This window comes from Taudactylus pleione, unplaced genomic scaffold, assembly GCF_031769625.1.
Source record: "Taudactylus pleione unplaced genomic scaffold, aTauple2 ptg000031l, whole genome shotgun sequence".
Classification (NCBI taxonomy): Eukaryota; Metazoa; Chordata; class Amphibia; order Anura; family Myobatrachidae; genus Taudactylus; species Taudactylus pleione.
This window is the reverse complement of record NW_028284433.1, coordinates 800,225-819,427: the sequence shown is the minus strand read 5'-3', so window position 1 is coordinate 819,427 and position 19,203 is coordinate 800,225. Positions and strand designations below refer to the sequence as shown.

At 41.8% G+C, this 19,203-nt stretch overlaps 1 protein-coding gene across 1 annotated transcript in view; it reads left to right on the top strand.

The window, feature by feature from the left end:
• Positions 1 to 19,203, top strand: part of LRFN2 (leucine rich repeat and fibronectin type III domain containing 2) — a 669,153-nt gene that overhangs the window by 514,837 nt on the left and 135,113 nt on the right. Inside the window, exon 4 of the mRNA XM_088451846.1 lies at positions 3,309 to 4,701. Coding sequence (XP_088307972.1) covers positions 3,329 to 4,701 — 1,373 coding nt within the window. The 5' untranslated portion in view covers positions 3,309 to 3,328. The remainder of the gene's footprint in view (positions 1 to 3,308; positions 4,702 to 19,203) is intronic.

Here is a 19,203-nt window from a genome sequence, read left to right as displayed (position 1 = left end):
TATGAGAATCTCTGTACCAGACCCTGGAACTATATCTGATCGAGGGGGAGATGTATCAAACCTACTAACGAGGACAAGTGGAGAAGTCTCAGATTGCAACCAATCAGCTTCGAGCTATCAATTATCTAGTACATTCCATAAAATGATAGCTAGAAGCTCATTGGTTGCCATGGGCAAATAATTAATCTGTTCTCTTTAGAAGGTTTGATACAATCTCTTTGCCCTCGTCTTCTGCTTCATTGCCCAGTAGTGTGCCAAACCCAGGACTGTCAAGGCCATACCTAATCCTACAGAAAAATATCCAGCCATAATCAACTCTGCTTGTCCATCACTGTTCAACCCATTTCAACCATTCATCTGTGCATTACGTCGGTTTCTCATTCCGAGCTCTTATATTATTTAGAACCTTTGCTATTGAGGAACCTATTCTGCTGTACGTTCTGGGTTAGTGTATACCCAGTTAATGACACATGTGAGCAGTACAATCACCAGTTGTCCCTGATTATAATTTGTGCTTCAAAATTTGCATCTCACAATCGCCATTCACACTTGAAATTCTGTGTTCGCATTTGAAGATCCCACATTAGCATTTAAGGTTTGCACTAAACTGTGTGTCTTTAAATACTGTCATTTTTAATAGAAGTTTGGTCAATAAAAGGTTATTTTGAATACTATTTAAACAATGATTGTAAATAATTTAGAAGTGTTGTGAGAGCTGCTGCGTTTGAAATTAGCGTTTAAGATAGGCCACTAAAAACAGATGATATGTATCAATTTAACTTTAAACAGTGGCAAACTAGTTCAGACATGGCTGCAATGACTTAAGCATGGTCATACTTGTTTGACTTTCTCGTATTTAGGTTCATTTTATTACTTGATCACACATATATAATGCTACAAAACGCGTTGGAGCCTTACTCTTAGCTATAGTTTTTGTAAATGTATAAGTCATACAGAGGTTAAATCTCACATCCATGACTTTGTACTCCACACTATGCTCCAACAAATGTTGATAATAAAATTGATGCAAAACAAAACCCATTAAAGGCCAGTTACAAAGTAAAATTTATTCAGTGTCAATCTGCAGCTCAAAAAGCTAGATAGTTTCCTTCTAGCCTTAAAACATGTATTTATGTATGAGATATGTAACACTGGAGTTTCGTCAATTCTTATTAAAATGTGTCAAATAATGGGATGAAGTTTGCAGTACCAGTGTATATAAAGTTAATTGCAATGATTAGATTAAGGTAGATTAAGAATCTTTAGTTTAGCGGAAGGATATGTAACATAGGGGTCAATTCTATTGGGTGCAAATTGCGAGTAACAAGTTTGTTTCTTGAAACTCGCAGACATCGCAATAATGCGCGTCCCCGAGAACACTCCAATCCAATTAAAAATTCCTATTCACGGTTCTCACAGTGGAGGAATGCGAATTGACAGCTAAATGAGATTGAGAAAAGTGCAAAAAAAAGTGGGGAGACCATCCTGGACCCCCCAAAATGTATAATTTTGTTAGGAGGACCATATAGAAGGCTGTTTGTGGGCATTAGGAAGGTACTCTAGGTTTTTAAATGGTGTCATATGGCTGATTTGTGCTTTTTATGAAATTACAAAAAAACAATTATAAAAAGCTAACTTTTTTTCATTTAATCTCAAATGAATTAAACAAAAAATGCAAGTAAAAATAGGAAAAAAATTAGATTTTTTGGTACATTAAGGGCACCTAGAAAAATTGAAAAAAAAATTATAAAAAAACAATTATTTTTCGATTTAAAAATATATTGTAATTACAATTTGGGGTGCCTAAACTAACAAAAAAGTTGATTTGGGGCTAATTTGAGGCCCTTTTTTACCCCCAAAAACTTCCAGTTGCCTAATTAGTCATTAGGGGGGGGTGTTGTCCAAGGGTCCAGCATAGTGTCCTGATGTTTTAATCTTAAAATATAGATTTTCCTTTCCATCTCTATTCGCCAATGGGAAGATGTGAATTCTGTCTGACTGGTTCAGTGTGAGTTGATAATTGGATTGCCAAATGAATTCATTGTGCAAATTCAAAGAGAAAATAGCAACTCGCACCTCATAATTCGCACCTAATAGGATTGACCTCATAGATTATTAATGAACATTAGAGTTTGAGATCTGACCAAAACAGACTTGAACTATAAAGTATTCTTGAAATTGGGAATAATCTTAAAATTTGTGGTTATAAACAGAAAAGATGGAAAAGTCAGGGCTACATATACTGTATATATAGAGGTGGAATAAATATATGTTTTGATCAACTTGAAAGTTAAATTGAAGCTAATTTTTAAATAGTGATGTAGTTGTGATCCACTGATTCCTTAGTGTAGCTAGGTAAGAGAGAACGGCCTTGATGTACTTCTGTGCTACAAAGAATGGAAGGATTCAGAAATTGACTCTGTAAATATATTTCATTGTATTCTGTAGATGTGTTTTGCAATTTTAATTTTTTACATACAACGATATTAGTTACCCTTACTTCCCAGTATTGTTTTTTCATTACATAGAATTCACTGGAATTTATTGCAGAATTGTGCTCTATTTTTCTCCTTGTGTTGTTCAAGGTGACATTTCAGATAGTGTAAACAGATGAACATAATGCTCGAATGAAGTTCAGAAAATGTAGAAATATATAGAAACTTCATTTTACAAATGCGTAATTACAGCTTTTTATGTCCCAAGGTTGAAGGATGTCTTCTATTGTTCTGATACTAGTGTGGTGGTAAAGTGATGTTAAAGTATAACTGTGGCCTACACACAATGGAGGTAGCCATCTTGCGGCCTTCACCGATAATCATAAGAATGTGGCCGGCTGAATAACAATCAGTGACATCACTAATATACAGTAGGTTGTGTTTGTGCCTCAGTGATATTGCCAGTTCTGGAACTTATAGGCCTCATACCCATTTGATTCATACAACAAAATGGCAGCCTAACCTTTGCGAACCTTATCCAAGACTGCGTGACATTATCTTAAAAATTTAATTTTTTTTTGAGGGGGGGTATATATCTATTAGGTAATGTTTTTTGTATTTTTAATTTTAATACATTTTTTCTTTTTTTCTTTTTTAAATTTAATATATAAGTTGATTGATATATTCCTAGGGCTTAATTATTACTTATAAACAAGTCGCCGTGTACATTTCCATGCCAAAATTTAAGTAAACATTAATAAAAATTAAAACAGCAGCGACAACACAAATTACTTTAATATGGTGTGTTCATGGCACTGAAATGTACCCGCTGGTAGTAATCCCTCATTGTAAAACTGTTTTATTTTATTGCAGGTATCTTCTCTTCACTTACAATGGAAAAAATCCTCTGCAGCCTACTGGTGTTTGGAATGGCAGTGGTGGTCAACTCATGTCCCAAATACTGCGTCTGCCAAAACCTGTCAGAATCACTAGGGACTTTATGTCCATCCAAAGGATTACTTTTTGTACCAGTAGACATTGACCGAAGGACAGTTGAACTTCGACTTGGGGGAAATTTTATCATAAGCATCAACCGACAAGACTTTGCCAACATGACTGGTCTTGTTGACCTTACTTTATCTAGAAACACAATCAGTTATATCCAGCCGTATTCCTTTATTGATCTAGAGAGCCTTCGATCTTTGCATTTGGACAGTAACAGGTTGACCAACCTTGGAGACGAAATATTTAGGGGCCTAATTAATCTCCAGCACTTGATTATGAACAATAACCAACTCAATAGTGTCTCAGACGATGCATTCGAAGATATTTTACTGACGTTGGAAGATCTTGACCTTTCTTACAATAACCTTAAAATGATTCCATGGGATGCCATACGAAGGATGATTAACCTACATCAGCTTAGTTTGGACCACAATTTAATATATTATATCACAGAGGGTACATTTCAGGACCTCAATAAATTGGCCAGACTTGATTTGACTTCTAACCGGCTACAAAAGCTACCTCCGGATCCCATATTTGCAAGGTCACAAATATCAATGATCTCTGCGACACCCTTTCTTCCCCCTTTGTCTCTTAGCTTTGGAGGTAATCCACTTCATTGTAATTGCGAGCTGCTGTGGCTGCGGAGATTGGAGAGGGACGATGACATGGAGACATGCGCCTCTCCTTCTGCTCTGAAAGGAAGGTACTTCTGGTATGTACGAGAAGAAGAGTTTGTGTGTGAACCACCATTAATTACTCAACATACTCAGAAGTTGCTAGTTTTGGAAGGGCAAACTGCTTCCCTAAAATGTAAAGCAATTGGAGATCCCGCTCCGGTCATACATTGGGTTGCTCCCGATGGTCGCCTCATTGGAAATTCTTCAAGGACAGCTGTTTATGATAATGGCACTTTAGATATCTTAATTACCACATCCAAGGATTATGGGACCTTCACTTGCATAGCGGCAAATGCTGCTGGAGAGTTAACGGCACCGGTTGAATTGTCGATTGTCCAGTTGCCACATCTCAGCAATGGCACCGGTCGGGCAGCTCCACCTAAGTCAAGGCTTTCTGACATCACCAGCTCTAGCAAAACTAACAGAGGAGAAGTAAAGACTCCACCAGAGAAGGCTGTTGTAGTGTCAGAGGTGACAACTAGCTCAGCATTGGTTAAATGGTCAGTGAGCAAAGCCGCTCCCAAAGTTAAAATGTACCAACTTCAATACAATTGCTCAGATGATGAAGTTCTTATATACAGGTAAAGTACAGCATTTACAATGGTTTGGTTAAAAAAGACCAATAATACAGTATTTACTGATGCAAATGGGAAATGTGTATTATTTCTTCTTTGTCATACATCTATTGAGAATTTAAATGCACACAAGTGATTTCGAAGGATATTTACAATTGTAAAAATTATTACTTACATTTTCTATATGAAGACTGAATGGTAAGTGGCTCTATTTAGGTTTTTTTTAAGAAACCCAATTGCGGAACGATTGATGAGTCTTTCATATATGCTGAAATTATTTATTTTACTATTTTTTTCAAGCTGTGTGATTTGGAAACATCACTAGGCTTCAACTCTTTAGTCCTGGTGGGGTTTGGGCAACATTTGAAGCTATTTGACTTGTTTTGTTGTCAGGGAGCTTTAAAGTTGTATAATGCGACCTTAAAATTCAAAAGATTTTGACAATATAACATCTTATGATTTTCTGTATCAGTGCTTTAAGGGGAAGCTGTCATCAGGAAGGAAATAGTGGTGGTGACCTAGAAACATCAAACAAAGATTTGCACAGTTTTTTTTTTTTAATAGAATCTCATGTCCTCTCAATTAAGCTAATGCTTAAGCTATCTCAAACCCCTGGTAAAGGCAATATACTAGCATAGTAAAATTTTTAAAGCAACTGGCGTTTGTGAAATACATTACAATTTGTTATTTAAAGATGAAAAATTTGGGATGTAGTTATGCGGCCACCAGTCTCAATACCGACGTCAGAATCTCGACAAGGGACTTGAGACAGGCGTCGAAATACAGACGCCTATCTTAATCCCGAATGAGGCAAGCTCGAGGCGCACTTAGCGTTATCAGCGGGGGAGAGGGTTAGGTTTATGGAGTGTAGCGGGGTTAGGTTTTGGTGGGGGAGGTTAGCGTTAGGCACCACTAGGGGGGAGGGTTAGGGTTAGGCACACCCGGGGGAGGTTAGGGTTAGGCACCCCTCTGGGAGGGTTAGGTTTAGGGTGCGGTAAGAGGGGGTTCGGGACCCCCGTGGGATGGTTAGGCTAAGGCACTAGGGGGGAAGGTTAGAGTTAGGCACCACTAAGGGAGGGTTAGGGTGTGGGCAGGAAGAGGGGTAGGGATAGGGTACTTACCTACCCTGTTGGGATCTTCTCCCTTTGGGCTGCCTGCGTTGGGATATGAATCGGCGGCTATACAGCCACCGGGACTTCATATGCATCCCGAAAAATTCTATTTGCTAAAGTATGACATGCCTTCCAGATATCTGTATTTGAGGATACGTTTGGGTAGAGATAATGGACATTTTCAAAATTGTTGCGCAAAATATTCTCCTCGTTACGCGTATGTTTGTACTATTTTGCTCAGTTCGCTGTCATCCCTGCTCCACCTATTGCATACATTTACAAAAGAAGTTGTAACACTTGAAGGTTGTATCACGTGCACCTCCCTGAGGGCCTAATTTATCAATGAGTGGTATTATTGTTCTCACTCGTTATTAATCCTAAATGGCGCTCCAACCAACCTCCTACACTAACTATCATGTGTTTGACAATTGGAGCGCCTTTTAAGATCAGAAATAAGAATATCACTCATTGATAAATGAGGCCCTCAGCAATGCAGCCATGTTTTTCTTCTGCGTGTGCGTCTGAGTCGCACCGGGCATGCTCCCCGATTTTTTTTCGTACAGAGGCCCTCATTCAGACCCACTCGCAAGCGGCTGTCCGCTCGCAAGTGGGTCGATTGTCTGCACTGCGCATGCGCACGACGGAGGGAGCTCCGTCGTGCGCATGCACGAGACGCGTCGAGCGAAGGACTTTCCTTCGCTCGTAGTGTCTCATCAGAGGGGGCGTGCTGTCGATGTTGACTGACAGCACGCCCCCTTTGGTGGGCGTGCCTGCCAGACGGAGGCGTTCCCAAGGGAACGCCTACCGTCTGAAGCCGGCCCCACTGACATCACTAGTGTCAGTGGGAGTGATTTTGGCTCTGATAGAGCCAAAATCACTCCTGGCCTTGCGGTTGAAAAACTCAACCGCAGGCTTCTGCACGCAGTTTCGATGGTCGCGATGGTCAAGACCATCGCGACCATCATCCTGCACGCTCGTATATGCTGTGGGTGGTGACCCACAGCTATAAGAGTATCCAGGAGGACGCTCCATATTAATGGAGGTGGGCCCTGATTCAGAGCGAGCGCTCTGGTCAGAGCGTCCGGCTCTGAATCAGGGCCAGAGTCACGGTGCAGATTTAGACGCGCAATAGCAGAAATGTACATCTGGATGGTGACTGGGAGGTAACGTGGAAGATGCATGTTGCTTCTTATGGGAATGTCGCTGGCGCATCACTGAAAGCGGCTGCTTACAGAGACGCTGAACCGCTCACATTGAAGGCCTGCAGGGAGAAACTGCAGCTGCAAAGTTGGGCTGGTGCAAGTTTCGATGGTGCTGACAGTGGGCGTCCCAGTCATTGCACTCATGGATGTACACCCGGGAAGAAACTTTGGAGGCGCAGCGCTTCTACAGTACATCCCTCTCAGAATCAATTCCCTAAATCTCCATCTATTCTAATCTAATTTGGAGGAGTCCAATGTAGAGATCTATGGACATTAAGGGGCAGAGGCGGACAGACCTGATTACAGCCGTGCAGGGAGCCTGGCGCCCTACATGCCAGCATACTATGCTTAATGGTCAGGCCAGCGCTAATTAAGGGGCATATGTATAAAAGCTGTTTTTGTGATAAAATGCTGTTTAAAGGCATTTTCACGTTTTTATTGCATTTTTATTTTTTCACATATTTATTGCTAAATTTTGTTATGTTATTTGTCTGCATTAGTAAGAACACAGAACAGTTCTGGAACCATAAAAATGAATTTAATTGCATCAGAATCTTGCCTCACGGATTCTGTAATTATCGCCATGATCTGAAGACATACTTTGGAGCAGGAGTGGGTTTTTTTTTTGTAACCTAATCCAATAATACTAATGTAATTATTCATTTAAAAAATTTGAATATTGTTAAATATATTTTGTATTAATTCATTTTGCACCTCTCCTCTGTGTTTCTTCCGGTGGAGAGTATGAAAAAGTACGTACTGTAAGTATGTTTTTACTGTCACCTTCTAAAAACATAAGGGTAGATGTATGAAGTCTTGGGGGCTCATGTAATAGTCCTGCGAGTATTTTTATAGCGACAATCGTTTTAAAAGGAAAACCAGCTTGTTTTTGAGTTTAAATCTATTGACGTTTCATAAATACAGGAAGACTCGCAGGGGTTTCCGCAGCGGCTGCAGCTGGCAACCTATTACATGAGCCCCTTGGAGGGAGAAAAAATGGGGACGTTGTCCAAGGAAACCAATTAGCTTCTAATTGTGCAAGTTTGCTGACAGAAGCTGATTAGTCGCTTTGGGCAACTTTCCCACTTTCCCTCTCTCCAAGGCTTAATACATCTCCCCCATAATTATTAATATAATACTCTCAAAAATATTATAGAGTTTTTCATGTTGTAGGCGTGTTATTATATGTACCTTTTGTGTGTTACAGTTACATCGCCAAGGGATACCTACTGTAAGATCTCTAATAGCTCTTATTTACCATTGCTCTTTTATGTTGATTTTGCTTTAAATGACCCACAGTATTGTGTTAGTGCGTAAATGGACTTCTAGGAAATGCTTCATAAATGGTAAATGTAACTCCCCATAGCTGTTGAACTGGGGTAGATTATGTTCATATAATAAAAAGGACTAAAATAAAGTGTTGTATCGAGAGCCATGAAGAAAACAGCCGGTTAAAACCCCTGGGATGTCACTCGCCTTATTGCATTACAATTATTATTATTATAATAATTTATTTATATAATGCCACCAATTTCAGCTGCACTCTACAGAGAATATTTGCCATTCATATTAATCCCTTTCCTTTCAGTGTTTACAGTCTAAAATTCCTAAGCCCGTATACACACATGTTAATTTTGCCATAGTCAAATTAACTTACGGTACCAGTATGTTTATGGTGTGGGAGGAAAATGGAGCACCCCCACGTAAACATGGGGAGAACATACTAACTCTACACAGATAGGGGGGCTCTGCCCGGGAATGGAACTCAAGAGTAATGTAAACCACTATGCCACTGTGGAATCTTTATTTGCAATTTTCAATAAAGTTACAATAAAAAAAAGTTTAATTTTTAAATGTTGTTATATATTGTCCCTGGATGATTGGAAATAACACCTCACTGATCTGAGAATTGCATACCCTCAGAATTCACTACAGAGAATAATCCTAGCTACGATTTATACTCAGATTGGCAGACGAGTTTCACACCAATTTAAATTCCAATTAATACATAATTTAAATCCTAATTTACTCATCACAGACAGATTCCCCAACTGTAAATATTATATAACCTTCCTTTCCGGCAAAGTGAGAGACTGAACAAAATTTCATTACTCTCAATGTCTTCGGGATGTCAATTAAAATTAACAGTTTCATGCCCGAGTATCAAGTGTTTCTATATAATAAATTAGGTTTACTCTTCAATCATTGTTTAGTTCCAGAGTTTTCTATATTCGCTATACGCACAACTAGAACCCATGTTTGATATTCACCCAAATATGTAATTACAAAGTCCATGTGCTACGACAAATGTGTAGGAAAAAAACGCAACGCAATTTCACCTTTTCCTCCATATTTTCCTCTTCTTTGTCGCATTGCGCTGTTTCCAGCTGATTGCGCGCAGAGTGAGGTCTGGTCAGAGGAACAAAGTATGCCTATGATACTTACTGTATCACTGCCGTGTGGTGTGTATCGCTACTCCCAGCGGTAGAGGGCAAAACGGAGAATTGTTACAGGTGGGCCTCTGGACCGCTCCTCCCCATTGGAGCCGCCCCTGTGCAGAGCGTGTTTGCAGCGCCGTGCAAACTATTTTGTTACAGGTATTTGAGTAAGGTGCATGGTAATGCCTCCCAAATTTGCCCACCCCCCCTGTACCTAGGCTCTCAATAGCCCTGCTTCTAGCTCCACAAGTGTATTAAACATACTGTAGTGACCCTAATTCACATTATGCCACAAGAGAAACCCCAGTTCACATTATGTCACAGTGCCTCTCATGTTGATGATGTAGCAATATGTGGGGGCACCCAGGGCAACGGCCCCGGCTGACTTATTCTTAATCCTGTTCTGCGTTTAGTACAGTTCTCAGTCTGTATAGCAATGTTATTCTTTATGAATTTGTTTCCGCGGATGCTGAGAGGGCAATAGAGTGATCATGGTGGCCAGGTACGTAGCTAGTGTAGTGCGGCCGGTGCCATCGCACAGGGCACCACAGGTCACGGGGCGCTGTTTGGGCCTGTCAAATTTCTGTTTATTATCATTCTTGCTTGAAGCTTCCTCTTATTTCATCCCCAGCATCTCCTGGTCTCTCCTATCTCTTTCGTGGCCTTTCCCCATGAAGCCATGGCCCTTTTTTGGGTGCATTATGTCCCTTTGAATAATGAGGGGGCCGCCAATGCTCTTTCTGGCACAGGACACCAAAAAGTCTAGTTACAGCTCTGATGGTGGCATTGGATGAGGTCCATTCCTGCCAGATCAAACTCTTCAAACAATTTAAAGAGTGGAGAAGTAGACCCATAGCAACCAATCAGCTTTGAGTTAGCATTTGCCAAGTACAGTCTATAAAATGATAGGTAAAAGCTGATTAGTTGTGCAACTCTACTGCTCCACTTCTTAGCATTTGCCAAGTACAGTCTATAAAATGATAGGTAAAAGCTGATTAGTTGTGCAACTCTACTGCTCCACTTCTCAGCTCTTTAGAATTCTTGATACATTTACCGTCATATCCTGGAGGAAGTGACATAATCGATCAAAAGTTTCCTATTGGATCACACAGTCACACTCTTCCTAGGCCTCTAATGGGACTGCATGATCACACTCAAATAGACTTCGCACACAGAAAATGGAAAGAATGAGTCCCAAGACGCCCACTAACTTATGCCGCCCCATTCAATACAAATCTCAAGATACTGTACAATACAAGAAATGGTGCTCAGTATAGTTACAAACAATAGTATATACTGTACTCTAGAGATGTGCGGTTCGGATCTCCAGAAATCCGGATCCACCCAAATTTTGTGAATCCGGACAGTTGCTGTTATGATCTCCTGAGGAAATCCTGTGGTTTGGAATTCAGATTTTAAATCTGAATTTTGGATTTTAAATTGCAAAAATTACATGATTTTAGCTCTTTTTTTTAAAACTTTTTATAATTTAAATGTCAAAAAACAAAACCCAGATTCCAAACCAAAACCAAAACACTTGAGGGTGGTTTTGCAAAACCAAAACACAAAGCTGAATCCAGATCCAAAACAAAAGCAAAAACACGGGGGGTCCGCACACATCTCTAATACTGTATAATCACCAGTTGAAGGTGGAGGATTTGAACTGGTGAACATATACTATTTGTTTGGAGTTATACTGAGCTCCATTTCTTGTATTGTATCTTGAGACTTCACACACAGCCTGTGGATGAGCCATTAGTACACGCCATTATTTTTCTGAAACATAGGGTAACCCCAATGATTGTGCCCCAAATCAGCAATTTTAGTCACTATCAGAGACATGACATCACATCACCATGGAAACTTGGAGGAGGTCACCAACCAGAGCCCAATGCTCTGATGCCCAAAACACGCGGCGTGGCCAGTGCATGTTGTTCAGCCCTAGTAAATGCGGTTCAGTGCATGCGAATTAGCCCCCCCCCGCCCTTGGCTGGCACTGCAAAGCGGCAAACATTACAGGTCAAATGGCAGTTGCCATTTTCCCGGTGACTCCCGCATGTGCAGAAAAGATGTCCCCGGGTATAAGGTGTGGGCGCCATTTTCCCGGAGACCAGGACATGAGCAGTTAAGCCAGAATCTACTGTGCTGCCAGAGAGGAGGGCCCAAGCTTGAGGCTGCACATGGGCCCCTTCCTCTTTTAAAATAACCCTGGGTGCTATAATAAGTCTGCTCTCTCTGACACAACCAAAACCATTTGTTAATCACATTCCAGTACAAGGTCTCCTATTACTGTGCAGCAAACTGTAGTGTATCTGAATTACATGACTGTGATAGGGAAACTAGATTGTAAGCTCCACTGACAAGACTGATATTCATGGAATTGTGCAGCACTGCACAACTTGACTGCACTACATAAACAAATCAATATGAATAATAAAGTGAAGTGATGAGAATATGACTGCAGGCGAATCGGAATGTTTTTGCTGCCTTAGATGGCGCCCATGGGTGTTCACGCTTATTATATGCCCCAGCCGGTTGGACGAACTGAGATTCCCTTAATTATATTGAGCAGAATTCCGGATCTGCTCCTCGGAATCCTGAAGATGAGAAGTTAGAGAAATCATTTATTCTGCAGTGTCTAAGTCACTGCAAGTTCCTCAAATACCGGGCACTTAATGATCTCATTTATCTTGCTGCGTACGCGCTCAGAGGGGAAGCTGCACGCATTTGTCAAAGTCTAACAAAACAAACAGTCAACTTTTACAATCGCGCAACTATTTTTTTTATTTTTTTTAACACTAAAACTTTTCACAGTGAAATTATCGAGTGATTGATTATTCCATTGGAAAATGAAAAAAAAAAGAAAATTACATAATTACTAGCATCATTTTCTTTTTTTTCTCTCTTTATTTTTCGGAAATGCTAAACAAATAGAAGTCTAACAAAACAGTCAACTTTTACAATCGCGCAACTATTTTTTTATATTTTTTCACCACTAAAACTTTTCACAGTGAAATTATCGAGTGATTGATTATTCCATTGGAAAATTTAAAAAAAAATAAAATAATGTAATTACTGGCATCATTTTCTTTTTTTTCTCTATTTTTTTATTTTTCAGAAATGCTAAATAAATAGAAGTTGGGCAAAGCAGTGCAGTAACACAGTACCAAAGAAACAACTCTCACGCTCTTCTGAAAGCTCATAAAAACACGTAATAACGGAACGGTACAGACTTTTATGTAGGATGTTTTGGGCTTCAGGCAGAGTTGGAAATAAACTAGGTGTGAGATGCTCTCAAAGAGTTGGAATATCTTGCAGTGCGTCTAACCCTATGTGAATATATAGTAGAATATACTATATAGCTGGCACGTAGTGCATTGCATTGGCTGACACCATGGCCAGATTAACAATGAGGAGAATGGGACTTCAGCTCCAGGCCGCCACATAAAAATAGGACCAGCATCATGATAGCATTATCTTAAGTATTAAAATTCTATTTTCCTCACAAAATGATGCAATCATTCTACTTTTACATATTTAGAGAAACATTGGCCGGGATGTACTAAAGGGGAAAATGCGGATTTACAGCATTTTCCATAAGTACTAAGCCATTCCGGTGCTTCGTCCCGGGGGGTAATGCTACCTTCAGGTGGTGTTACCCAATAGAAGCCTATGGGTTTCTATTTGGGACGCTCCCACTGAGAGGGATCCAATCAGATCCATTCCATCACCCTCCGTCCTTCTTTTCATACGCAGGATTCCAGAGGGACTTCTGGTTGTTAAACCAGAAGAACCTTCAGAGGTTGTTAAAAGCCAGCTCTTATTGGGAGAGCAGTCCTTTGCAATGTAAATCACATTTCTAGAGAGAGGCGGGATGTACCGCATTGCAGATGCGGTGCTTAGTACATCCCGACCATTGGGTCTTATAGTGTAGGTGGCAGGGCCGGATTGAGGTTTGAGGGGGCCCTGGGGTAACAACTTTGTGGGGGCCCCTATCAATATAATTGTATATATTTATATATACACATACACCACACGCATATTTATATACTTACACACATACATACAGTCACACAGAAAAACACATATATACACCAAACATGCATGTGTCACACATACTGTACATTACACACAAACATACATACATACACACACAAGTCACACACACACATTTCACACACATACACTTACCTTGCACCATCTGCACTGCATGTTGTGGATGGGGAGAGGACCTGGCAGGAAGGCACCATGTTATTAAGCTCCGCCCCCTCACGGCTTTGGCCGCGATTCGCGGGTCAATCGGAAAGGGGCGGAGCCAATGACACAATTGTAATGGAAATGCATTATACTGGCTCCACCACCAGCCGATTGACCCACGAATCGCGGCATTTTGCCGTGAGGTGGGCGGGGCTTAATAACAGTGCCTGCTCTTGTGCAGCTGCAACTGCTGTGTGGGGGCCCTTTAGGTGTGGGGCCCCCCTATAATCCGGCCCTGGTAGGCGGTGTACATCATACTTACCTACTCTATTGGATGTTGGGTGAGACTCCAGATTTTTTGGGTAGTACGCTGTACACACTCAGAAGGAAGTCTCTCACCATAGGTGGAGGCTGCTGTGGGCAGGGCTATGTGAGCGTCGTCTCCTTCAGATCACAAAGCCCCACCCACAGAAGACAGCACCTATTGGAAGACTTCCTCCTGAGAGCACACTCCCCCATTCTCACGTCCCCTCCTCCCCGCCGCTGTACAGGGGGTGCAAGTGGCCGCACAGGGGGACAATATACCCCTAAACAGCTATCCCGGGCCGTGCCACTCCAACAAGCCCAGGTCCAAGTAATTGGTACCTGCTCCCCCTCACTGCCCCTGGTAATCTGCATTACATGAATAGCTCACAGCGCGGTATTATATTGCTTCAATATAAAATATATTTATGTAGATGCAGAAAGTACCCTATAGAAGCCTATGGGCTTCTTTCCGCAGAGTGCCGGGAGAGGGATCCAATCAGATCCCTCCTAGCACCCTCATTCGGCACATGCACAGAAGACACCAGAGGGCCTTTTGCGTCATAGAACCTGTAATCCCTCATTTGCAAAGGACCACTCTTACCGAGTGAGCTGTCCTTTGCGCATTCCTTCATGCATGCAAATAACGGCGGGATGCATCCCGAATGCAATGCCTCAGTCATCTCGCCTATTGTGTGTTACAATGGGTTCCATATAAGTGGCCATGAGAAACCTTAAATGAAAATGCATGTAGCCATAGGGATCATTGTGTCTTGTAACCAATGCAGGGAAATTATACTAAAGATCCCATTTGAATGTATATCTCTCTGATTTCTTTTTTTCCATGTATATAACAGCTACATAATGGGGTAAGGTGCAATCAGGGAGATTGTTAGGCTCTTCAGGGAGTCAGGGAGATTGCTACTATTTCAGGGAGTCTCCCTGACAATCAGGGAGAGTTGGCAGGTACAGTATGTAACCTTGGTTAAGGGTTAAAAACCATACTATATTAATAAATAAATATATATATATATATATATACACAGTATATATGAGGTAAAATATATATGTGTATATAAAAATATATGTACTGAAGTCATAATTCATGAGGTAAAAGGTATGTGTGTGTGTCATGTATTTATAATGGAGTATTGTAATTCATGATTCAGTAACTGGCGTCACTATTGTGGCGCGGGGGGTGCGGGCCGCACTGGGTGACACCATCCAAGGGGGTGACACCAAAATAGCAGAGCGCTGCTCTGCCTTTTTGGTGTCACCCCGTTGGATGGTGACACCTTGACAAGGAGAGAGGAAGGGGAGAGATTGTGGGCTCCCCCAGCAGCTGCAGGAGCGCTGGGGAAGCCCGCTGTGTGCCAAGAATGGGAGGCATTAACACCTCCCGATTCGGCACACATAGGGGGCGTGGGTTCGTGGGTGAAGCCACGCCCCCTTTTGAGCATGGGCGCGTGTCTCCGGCACGCAGAGCATTTCAGTCCTGCCGCACTGGGTGTCACAGAGGTAAGTGACGCCTCTGGATACAGTATATGTATTGAACGTGTTTACATATCGGTTTATGTGGTACTCTTTTCTCTATGGTGAGGATGTGCCCAGTGTGTGGGATGCCCATGCACAGGAGATAAAAGGAGCAGCTGGCAGACTTAAAGTTAGTCTGCTGATCCCTCCCTTCAGTGCCCACCCTCTTGTGTCCCGAGCAGCAGCTTAGCGATGGAAGCTGCCCGGGGGGGGGGACACCTGGAGAGGCAGCTTGTTTATTAATCCCAGTTCTAAATGGTGATGGGGCGGAGGAGTCGCCTGCACCTGTCTGGGAGCAAAGGGCCGGAGAGTGTGGCGTTCAGTGAGCAGGCGGCTTCTGATCAGCTGTCAGCGGTAACGGCCAGCCAGGGAGCCGTAGGCGTCGGCTGTAGGAAGGAGGTGGAGCCGCTGTCAGACAGGCCAGCACACAGTCACCCCATATGATTCAGGCAGGTGGTCAGTCGTACACAGTCGGGGAACAGATCAGCGCACACACAGCGGAGGTCCCCAGCCATACAAGGAAGTGGTGAGCATAAGAGCTGCAGTGAGTAGTGCAGTTCCACCGCTCCACAGACGTCTGTCAGCAAGAAGAGTATTACAGCTTACACTGGCAATTAGATTCAGTGAAGGCAGAGGAGACGGATCAGCGCAAGCTCAGTGTAACCAGGAGGTCAGGAGCACTAAAGGCTGCTCAGTGAAGTAAGCCCCGTGTGACTACCTCAGAGAAGCCAGCTGGGGGTGAGGAGACAGGTGGGCAGCTGAAGGGGCTCAGAGCAGCAGCGGTCAGCAGGACCTTATATTCAGCAGCAGCAGATGTGAGTGACTTATTACGCTGCACATACTGTACGTGCAGTGTCATCCTGTAATAGGGCAGACTGTATTCCTATACCTATTTCACAGAAGCAAACAGGAAGAAGTGACTTATAAAAGGGATCAGAACCTGGATAACCTGGGGCTGTTTAGCTTTCCATCACCCAGCTCTGTTACTAATAACAGCGAAGCATAGATAGTTAGGGGGAGTGGGGTGTTAGATGTATAGACCAAGATATATAGACCAAGCCACTTGGAGTTTCATGTACTGACACAAAAGTAACTTGTTAACATAGACGCTGTCAGTAAGCATAGTTGGTAAGAAAGTACTGTGTCCGGTAAGTTACAAAAAACGTCTAAATTGAAGTCTGTGCCCAAAATACACTGAGAGCATAAGGAACATTGGGCCTGATTCAGAGCCGCTCGTAAGCGGCCGCTCGTTCGTTCCGAGCGATGTTTGCACAACTGCGCATGCCTACGGATCGTAATACGCATGCGCGAACCAGTCAGTGCGGCCGAAATTCGTTTGTTCGCTAAATAGCTATTTTGAGTGACAGGAGGAGGCGTATGTGGGAGGTAAAAGAGGAAGGTGCTTGAAAACGGGGAGTGGAGATCCGAACGCAGGCGTGCTTAAAGGTCAAAACGGGCGTTTTATGGGTGTGCGTAATTAAAACAGCAGCGTCATTGACCACGTCACTGGGTTATTTTATAGTCAGAACTGCTCGCAAGATTGTGGTAGGAAAAACCAACCACAAGAATAGCGAGCAGTTCATACGCTGGTCGATGTACTCGATTAATCTAATAAATAGCGGACATGACGTAGGATGCGAGCGGCCAGGGGGCGTAGTTTTCCAAAAAATGACCACAAGTTTTGTTTGCTCGTTCAGACCTAGAGGCGTGAACAGACCGCAAAGAGCGAACGGTTCATTTGAATAGCCACCCCTTTTTACTGAACGAGCGAGCGCAAATAGCGTCCGGTTCTGAATGAGGTCCATTGTACAAATTGCAAATGTATAACTTTTGTCTGATGTTTGGACTCTCTAATTAAACAGGGCACTTTGCTAGTGTACTATTGCATGTCATGTGAGTTTACATTTATTTTAGTTAACGGACCATACAGTATATATATATGTTTTTATATGATATGCCTAATTTGTTCAGTTAACATATAAACATCCTATGTACAATGCTTGGAATGATAAAGTTGAATTTGTGTTCACATAAGAACTTTTCAAACTGCATCTTGTGTGTCACATTCCTGGAGGAGCAGTGGAGGAAATAGGTACAGGATTATTATGGTAAAATGTCATTTATATTCATTGTGTGAACCTATTTTACATTACACACCTATAATTCAACAATAAAATTTGGGTTTTCCCAAGTAGGCCCACACTACTTATTTATACTTGGGTGGAGGCACTGATTTAAAAAAGGAGGTACACCACTTAGCGTGAAGTAAAGGGTGGGTAGACTAGACCACAAGGAAGGTAGTACCCTGGTGTCCCTTTAGGGGGTAAAAGGGGGTTACAAGTATGACATTAGGTTGACATGATTAAAATGTCGACATGTTCATGTTAGTGTTATTTTTAGGGATAGGTTTAGGGTCAAATATGCAAAAAAAGCTTTAGCCACTCTCACCAACTGGTCAGCATTAAGCAGCGCAACTGGGGGGAGTATATGGCAGTGCTACTTTACATACAGCGCCTGCGACCCGCTGAGTATACAGTATATAAACTACTATATTACGATGCTGTAACCAAATAAAAATGACTTAGACATCTGCTTTGCTCCAAAAAATATATTACACTACATTACATTAAAAAACGCAACTTTCCAGAGCTTGTCATCAATTTTCTGTATCCATCCTTCGCTGCTCATGTTAATTTTCCTTCCATATCTCCCGTCTCATTGGTTACTGAACTGTATCAAGAAGACGGCACAAGCTGGTTCCAAACTGCTCACGGAGTAAGCACCGGAAACATTTAATAGGTTTGTTAGGATGGGACATAATAAAGTCAGATGTATTCCTATTATTTTAATAATTCACACATGGATAGTTTGTGCATTTGGTTGTCTGGCAATTTTCCCGAAATTTGAAGCTTTCAGGAATGTTTCCTGCAGGCTTCTACAATGACGTAAGATTGGTAACCGAATTGTGTTAGCTGGAGCCAGGACTGGTCCATCCAAGGCCAATTATTTGGTGCACAGAATACTGTCCTTCACCTGACCATATAAAGGGCCTGAACAGAGGGCCTAATTCAGCGATAGGGCCATATTCAATTAGAGGCGAAAAGCCGTAATCGCCAAAAAAGTTTCGCCTATTGCTGCTTTTCGCCTGGTTGGAACTTATCTCCAAATTCAATTCCAGCCGGAATTCGCCTACGCGGGAACTCAATGCAATGTAATAGGCGAAAAAGATTTGCCTATGAATAGCAGGTGAAAAGAACTTTATTTTGGGGTGCAAATGTGGGGAAACCCTTGGCACACTCCCCCAAAGGACAAAAAAAAAACCTAAGAACACCCCAAAAAATACTTTCATTTTTGTGGCAAAAAAGGAAAAAGTGGTGGGACAAGCATAAAAACTAGAAAAATAGACTTTTATAGGGTCTGCAAGGATTGGTCGGGTGTTTTTGGGAATTGCAAGTGTATGTCAGTGTTTTTGAAATTTTTCAAAAGTTCTATTTAGAAACATTTAAATATTCTTGGACCCATTTACAAGTACCCCAAATTTAACTGGACTACTTATTTTCACCAAAAAATACAGCTTTACGCCATTCTTCACCACTTTTTCATAAACGCTAATAAGAAGCCATTTAAACTACTTAAGTACCCCAAACCGTTTTATTAGGGGTATTAGGACACATGTACATTCATTCCCTATGTTAGTGCATCTTTTTTCGGGGTACAGACTGA